Source organism: Myripristis murdjan, chromosome 9, assembly GCF_902150065.1.
Source record: "Myripristis murdjan chromosome 9, fMyrMur1.1, whole genome shotgun sequence".
In the NCBI taxonomy this organism is placed as follows: domain Eukaryota; kingdom Metazoa; phylum Chordata; class Actinopteri; order Holocentriformes; family Holocentridae; genus Myripristis; species Myripristis murdjan.
The window spans coordinates 37,608,679-37,616,707 of NC_043988.1; the positions used below are offsets into that span (position 1 = coordinate 37,608,679).

At 48.3% G+C, this 8,029-nt stretch overlaps 1 protein-coding gene across 1 annotated transcript in view; it reads right to left on the reverse strand.

Annotated features, from left to right (window-relative positions):
* Positions 1-2,102: 2,102 nt before the first annotated feature.
* LOC115365033 (bile salt-activated lipase-like) overlaps positions 2,103-8,029 on the reverse strand; it is a 16,932-nt gene continuing 11,005 nt past the window's right edge. Inside the window, exons 9-14 of the mRNA XM_030059745.1 lie at positions 6,056-6,176; positions 5,572-5,758; positions 3,655-3,858; positions 3,004-3,201; positions 2,420-2,527; positions 2,103-2,293 (exon numbers count right to left, since the gene is read on the reverse strand). Coding sequence (XP_029915605.1) covers positions 2,206-2,293; positions 2,420-2,527; positions 3,004-3,201; positions 3,655-3,858; positions 5,572-5,758; positions 6,056-6,176 — 906 coding nt within the window. The 3' untranslated portion in view covers positions 2,103-2,205. The remainder of the gene's footprint in view (positions 2,294-2,419; positions 2,528-3,003; positions 3,202-3,654; positions 3,859-5,571; positions 5,759-6,055; positions 6,177-8,029) is intronic.

The following is an 8,029-nucleotide window of genomic DNA, read 5'->3' on the forward strand; positions in this document are numbered from 1 at the left end:
TTCTCGCTCTCTCGCTCTCCCTCTCGCTCTCTCTCTCCCTCTCCGTCTCTCTCTGTCTCTCTCTCTTGCTCTCTCTCTCTCTCTCTCTTTCTCTCGCTCTTTCTCGCTCTCTCGCTCTCTCTCTCTCCTTCGCTCTCTCTCTCTCTCTCTCTCTCTCTCTGTGGTATCAGTGTGATGCAGAAAAACGTCTGTCAGCACTGCTTCCTGTCTTCCCTCACACTGTGTCGCAAGTCAGGCAAGTACAGAAGTGTGTGTGTGTGTGTGTGTGTGTGTGTGTGTGTGTGTATGTGTGTGTGTGTGTGCTGGCATGTGTAACACACAACCACACAGCCTGCCACCTGCGTCAGCAGCTGCACTCTGATCTTTATTGTCGCTGAAATTGTCTTTTATTTTGTCATGAAGTGCAGACCGCCCCCCCCCCCCCCCCGTGTTTTATTTGATTTGTTTTACTGTTTTCTTCATGATGTCACAATCATCATCATCATCATCATCATCATCATCAGTTCACAAGCATAAATAAATAAATAAACAACAGTGAAAGCAGGAAGTTTACTGTTCCTGTTTGTTTCCTGTCAGCTGTCATTAATTTTAAGGAAGCAGCCATGTGACAGAATGCTGGAAGCTGATTGGCTGAGACCGACTCTCGTCTTCTGGACAGGAAGCAGAGCGGCCAACGCTCACTTTGAGTTTGACTCACTTCCTGTTCTTACTGATGACAGAAACACAGCACAGGCAGGTCACAGGTCACGGGTCAGGGGTCAGGGGTCACGGGTCAGGGGTCAGGGGTCACGGGTCAGGGGTCACAGGTCAGGGGTCAGGGGTCACAGGTCAGGGGTCACAGGTCACGGGTCAGGGGTCACAGGTCAGTATCACACACAGTATCCTGGACAGGGTGTGTGTGTGTGTGTGTGTGTGTGTGTGTGTGTGTGTGTGTACTGGGGGGTGGGATGTTTTTTTTAACTGGCCTGTGCCCTGGTGGAGCGCGTCCCTCATCACACCTGCTCACACCTGTAATGCAGAGGTGAGACTAACGCTCTTCACCTGGGGGCCCCTGAGCTTCCTGATGGAGCAACTAGTTACACTGACCAGCTAGTTAGCTCGCTAGCTAACGTCAGCCAGTCAGCTGGGTCTGTGTGTGTGTGTGTGTGTGTGTGTGTGTGTGTGTGTGTGTGTGTGTGTGTTAGAGTTCTCATATTCTGCCCGAACCCGACCCGGGCCTAAAGTTTACGTGAATTGGGCGGGTCGGGTCGGGTTCTGTGGGGATTTTTTTTTTTTTTTTAATAAAAAAATAGAATTATGTGTTGTGTTATTGATTATGACGTTTCATTTTTATGTGACTGGTGGAGAGAGTGAGGGACTGGATTGGATTTGGAGGCTAAACTTTCAGTGACAGACAGACAACCAGCTGTGCGAGCGCAGCGCAAACAAGTGAGAGAGAGTTGCAGCAGCATCCCGCTGTGCTGGCAGACTCGGCAGCAGGGACGGTTTCTGCTATGGGCAGTGCAACTGCCCAGGGCGCAATCTACTTGGGGGCGCACGAGAAAAAAAAAAAAATCGCCAGTTTTCTAGACTACCGTATTGACCCGCACATGCCGCGGCACCATCAGTCGGCATCAGGCGGGCCGGCCGCGGCACCGTCCGGTACCGCGCCCACCCGTCAGGTCTGCCGGATCTGACAGGTGAGCTGCCTGATGCTGGCCGGTGCGGCGGCCGGCCCGCCTGATGCAGACTGATGGTGCCCCGGTGCCGCGGCCGACCGGCTCTGCTAAATAATGGCAAATTTGGCGATTTTTTTTTTTTCGGGCTTTATCGGGCTGTCAGGCCTAAAGTTCGGCTAATTAGTCGGGTCGGGTCGGGCCTCGGGCTGGCCCAGTCCGGCCCGGTTCGGGTCGGGTCTTAATTTTCAGGCCCGATGAGAACTCTAGTGTGTGTGTGTGTGTGTGTGTGTGTGTGTGTGTGTGTGTGTGTGTGTGTGTGTGTGTGTGTGTGGTGGTGGTTTGCTCTTCGCTCAAATCACAAATTCCAGCTCATTTATTCATTTATTTTGAAAACCTCAGAGAGACATGAGGGACAATCAGGAGCGAGACGCATCCAGTTCTGTCCGATTCTTTCCGGTTCCGTCTGGTTCCTTCTGGTTCTGTCTGGTTCTGTCTGGTTCTGTCCGGTTCTGTCTGGTTCCGTCTGGTTCTGTTTGGTGTGAGCCGCTCAGGCGTCCAGTTCCTCAGAGACCACAGTCGGCAGGCGGCTGTACGTCTCAGTCCAGTATTGAACATACTGCTGCCTCAGGTCAAAGCTACACACACACACACACACACACACACACACATTTCTGTTCTATTTAAACAAGCTAGAACAAATCGTTTCTGTAGAACAGGAGAGAACAGAACAGGACGGGACGGGACGGGACGGGGTTCCTCACCTGACTGAGTTCTTGTTGATCTTGTGGTTGATCAGCAGGTAGGGGCGGTGGGTTGTGCTGAAGGCCGGCCAGGGAACTGGAACCCTGCTGCCACCTTGACTGGGATCACTGGTGAGGACACACACACACACCACACACACACACACACACATTATATTTTTTAAAAACATTTTAAATAATTCTGCACCAGGTTTGAGTAATAACATAAAATATAAGATAAAAGCTGCGTCAGATTTCCTGAGGATACCAGAAACCCCAGCAGGTTCGACTGTCGACTGCAGGCCTGCAACTTTTAAAATGTTGATTAATCTATCAAAAAATAAAATGTTTTAATTAATCACTGAATCGTTTAGCGTATAAAGTCTCATGGGAAATGATCAGAGCCCAAAGTCAGTCACTGATCACTGATTAGTCCTAACTGATCAAATGACCACGAGTTTCAGGCCTAATACATTTTTATAGTTTAAAAAGGGTTTTGTGTGGACTGCTCTTTTTATCTTGTTATGTCATCTTTTTAAATGTTATTATGAGTGCGAGCGCGGTGCGTGTGAAGTCTGTTTGCCGTTGGCGTTGGTGTGCTGTACCCGGTCTTGGCAAAGTTGGTCCAGTACGCGATCATGTAGCCGGACAGGTCGCGGTGCCGCGGCAGGTAGACCACCGGCGTGGAGAACGGCTTCCCAAAGACGTACTGCAAGTCCTCGGCGTGCTCCGCCTCCACCCACCTCGGGAATCCTGGGATACGAGTCTTCATGTTGAACAGGTAGGAGTAGGTATGGGCTCCGCTGAGGGACAAACAGCCAGGACGACGACAGTGAGCAAAAACACACATCCTGACTACCCCGACCCCCCAGTTTAGAAGCATAGAGTGGACCATCATCGACATACAATAATAATATCGCAAAACTACGGAAGAGGAGTAGAGCCGCAGGAAGAAAAAATTAAAACATCCCACTCACAATTCTCTGAAAAAAAAACAAAAACAGAATTATGATTTCAGTGTCAGAATTTGAGGAAAAGAATAAGGAAAAAGAACACATTTTTTTATTTTCATATTGCAAAAATAATCCCTCATCATCATCAATAGTAATCAAACTTTACAAAGAACGACAAATAATGTACCAGATGGAAGTTGGAAATTTAAAAAAATGCAGCTCATTATTTCCACTTTAACTTTAATGAGCTCTGAGCACCTGAACCGTCTGTAGGCCCTGGAGGACGGACCAATCCCAGCTCACCTGGTGTGGTTGGCGTGCAGCTGCAGAGCGATCTGAGTTGGGACCAGGAACAGGAAGTCGGTCTCAATGTCGGCCACGGTCTTCTTCACCACTTCCTGCGACGGCGCGGAGCCCCAGTGGGCGGAGTAAGCGCCGTAGGCCGACTCGACGGCCACGCCTCCTTTCTGTTTGGTCAGACCGGCCAGCAGCTCCTTCACCTGCTCGCTGAGGACGGCAGAGCGTCAGAACACCTGGCTCGTTTAGCGGCTTCAGTGCCCATGACACTGCAGAGCGACCGGCTCTCAGCCCCGGCTGCTTATCAGGGCTGACACTCAGAATCCTTCAGTAATCAGTTTCATAATTTTGACTGACATGATGGTCGCTTTGAAAACCAGTCAGACTCCGCCTCACGTTTTGTGATAATATGGTTACAGTTTTCATTTCCCTCTTCACTGGATTCATATTTGATTTAGTTTGACAAAAAGTCAAAAACTGATGCAGCATCACTGATCTGACCTTTAAAGATATCATTTTAATCATTAGAGATAGTTTTCTTTTCCAGATTTCCAAGTTATGTTCTGCAAATCTTTTACAAACGTAATAACTTTTTGTAATTTTCTTGTTATTTATTCAGTAATTTTTATTTATTTATTTATTTATTTATATTTTGCTTTGTCTGTGTTTACATATATAACAAAGTCAACTAAACATTTGTTAATTCAAAGCAATGTTTGCACTGGCATATTTAATACAGTAAATTTTGACACTGCGATTTTCAAATTTACTACAAATCAGTATCGACCCTAAGGGCCCTATCTTGCGCCAGACTCCCTAAACCCGCTATCTGCGGATTTAGGATTTAGGAAGAGGCGTTCCCCCGTAAAATTGCTATCTTGTGCACCTCCCGCTATCCGCAAAACACCTGCGCTACCCGCTATATTATGAATAGGCGTGTTTTGGGCGTTACGCCAGTTAAACCAACCAGTGTGCCAGATGCCATTGCCTTTAAGGGCAGGATGCGCTATCCTAAATCCTAAATCCTAAACCCGCGATGGAGAGAGGGAGGTAGATTTTCTCAGGGCTTCTACTGAGGCTAAAGCAAGTTGGCTATATATATATATATACATATGATATATTATATTATAGGCGAGTTAATTCGGGAGGTGGAGCCACATGTGTCCAAGTGGACGTGTCACAAGGTTGTACTGATTGAGTAAAATCCCCGGGTCACACCACACACACACAAGAGGCAGAGGTGGAACTATGTGTAAACTAATTTATTGACAAGGTAGATTGGGCAAATACAATATTAAAATAATAATAAAAATATAGCACAGCTGCTGGCTTATGATAAAACAATAAAACGTGCTGGGGTAAGTGTCCAATTAAAACAGTCTTTCCTCTAAACAGTCTATATGAGTAATATACTCAGTCCATTCCGGTGGCGTCCCGGTATCAGTCCGACCGTGTGCGTGGCGAGGCTCCGTCGGGGCGCGCATTGAAGCCGCCTGGGCGCGCTCTCCTAACAGCCCAAACTTTAGGGAAAGCGGATAGCGGGTGGTCAGGACCACCCGCTATCCGCTATCCCTAAAGTGTGTGCGCAAGATAGCAACTTTAGGGATAGCGTATGAAACACGCCCACGACGCACCTCCAGGCGCAAATGATGCAGTCGGCATAACGGAGAGCGGGTAGCGGGTGGCACAAGATACCGTTTAGGGATAGCGGAAGCTCCTAAATCCGCAATTTGCGGGTAGCGGGTCGTGGCAGCGGATAGCGGGTGGCACAAGATAGGGCCCTTAATACCTGTTATTAGCGTCCCGGATTACTAATAATCCATATCGGCCGTGAAAACTGAATGTTGGTCGATCCTCAGATGATACAACAACTGAAAGCTCAGTTTTAGTTCCCTGCTGGGCTGTAAAGGCTGAGCTACTCACACGGTGGTGTTGGCTCGTCTCCTGTTGATGGAGGGGACGTCGATGCCGGCGAACAGGTGGCCGTCCATGCTGTTGACCCCGGCCAGGTAGTCGAACTCGGCAGCGTTGTGGAACAGCTTGCTGGGCTCGTCGGGGATGAAGTCGCCGTCTATCACCGGGGAAAGTTCCAGAAGGTCCAAGACCGGGCCTGCGGACACAGACTGCGGTTTACCTGCCGTGCCATCCGCTGTTAATGCAATAATATCCTATATTCTAACACTGGTGACATGGCGTGCTGTTATTTCTTCCGTCTGTGTGATGTTTGATGTGTGAGACGTCGCTGCTTGACTGCTGGGGCTTTCTGGCCTGTTGGTGGCGCTGTGCTGGGCCGATCCGTTTGGTGTTGTGGATGCAGGACGCTGATGCAGAGACACGTCACTGCCCAGAGGAGGCAGGAGACCTGAGGAAGAGGAGTTAGCTGTGAGGGTATGAAGACGTGGCTGACCTCTGCCCAGCTGGAGCAGGTTCAGCTTCCCGGCCATGGTCAGGCCGACCGGGTCGCTCATCCTCAGACACGTCAGCATCTCTTCCTCGTTGGTGGTTCGGCAGCCGACCTTCCTGGCGATCTGAGGAGTTTAATACAGGAGGAGAAGTTTTTCAGAGAGCGCCGAGTCTCACTGGGAGAAGACAAACTCATTACAAACAAAATGGGTGTAACAGATCAGTTTAAATACAACACCAACAGAGACTGAGGATATTTCTGATTGATGTATTTATGATGATATTTTTAAATTTCTTAATTCTTTTTCTATTTCTTATCATTTAATTCCTCTCGGCGATCAATAAAATTTCCGGTCCTGATTCTGAAAAGAACGAAATGTTTGAAGACAAGATGTTTAAGTGGATCCACACGGTTCCACTTGTCAGACCTCATTATAGTTACTGTGCTGTTGTGTGTGTGTGTGTGTGTGTGTGTGTGTGGTTTCCATGAGGTTTTATTGTATTCTGTTATCTTGGTGTCAGGGCCAGGGACCTGCTAAGTGAGGAGCTGCAGTAATCAGATTATTTGTGTGCAGTAACTAATGTAGTAATCTGTTTTTCGCTGTTTGGGTCCCTTGTCCTTTAAATCCACAAAGAAAACACGGCGTGCTGCTGGTGACCCGGCAGCTTGGTGCCACCTAGTGTTGACTCTGTGAGTTTACAGTGTTTTTCTCAGAGAGGAGAATGAATGGCTTCAGGTGGCCTTGTTGCTGCCTGTTTCTTCTTCATCTGAAAAGTCGTGCTCTGAGGCTCAGCTGCTCCATTAAACGTGAATGAAAGTTTTCTTGGCTGTGATGACGTTGAGTTTTCATGCAGGTTTAACCAGCAGGAGGGTTTTATCGCAGCAGCTGCACGTCACTGCTCTAACACTTATAAAGGCTCGTATGTAGAGCAGCAAACTGCTGCTGCTTCACTCTCTGAGGGCAGAGTGGTTTCTTCTGTCAGCTGATCTATAGCGCTTTTCCACGAGCACCTACTCAGCTCGACTCTGGTTTTCGTGCAGGAGTCGCTCTCATGTGTCGTCGCTCCCCATCCAATCAGTGGCCTGCACGGCGTTTACGTCACATTTCAGCTCGACTCAGCTCGACTCAGCTCGCCTAGAGCCCCGGCCGAGTGGGTCCTAAAATGGGACCTGCTACCAGGAACCACCACCTGATGGAAAAGCTCTCAAACCGAGCCGAGTCGAGCCGAGTCGGGCCGAGTCAAGCCGAGTAGGTACAGGTGGAAAAGCCCCAATAGTGATGTTTGTCAGTAATATAGTCCGTGCAGGTTCACCATTTATTTTTTTACTTATCGTATTTCACCAATTAATCGCCCGGCCGCAAATAGCCGCCTGGTTCTTATAAACGCCTGGGGTCTGCATGCATTTTGCGTATTAAACACCCACCTGAATAACCGCCGGGGCGATTATTTGCATTATATTGAGGTAAACCCAAAATAAGACTATTCACCTTATTTTTGCAGAAGTAAACAGTTAGCTGCACAGTAACTGTGCGGCACTTCTGTTTTCTGTCAAAATAAGAGCGCTAGCTAACGTTAGAAAAAAAGGGTGTTCTGTAATCTTAAATTGCCCGACTGTAAATCTGTTGGACAGTAGCTGTCATCACGATAATGGCCTGGTGCAGGTCTGTGCAAAAATAAATAAAGGCCTGCAGCGAATAGCCGCCTGGTTCTTTTAAACGCCGGGGTCCAAGTTGATTTTGTGTATTAAACGCCCGGACGATTAACTGGGGAAATACGGTATTTTTATTTTGTCCAAATCTAAACCCAGCAGCTACCTGGATTAGTGCAGAGACAGAGAACCTTTCTCATGTCTGGAAGTTCAGCTTGTTGATGGGACCAGTCGGGGTGACTGGGTTCACTGGGGTCACTTGGGTCACTGGGGTCACTGGGGCATTCACATGGTGTGTTCTGTAAACCTGACACATCTGATTTACAC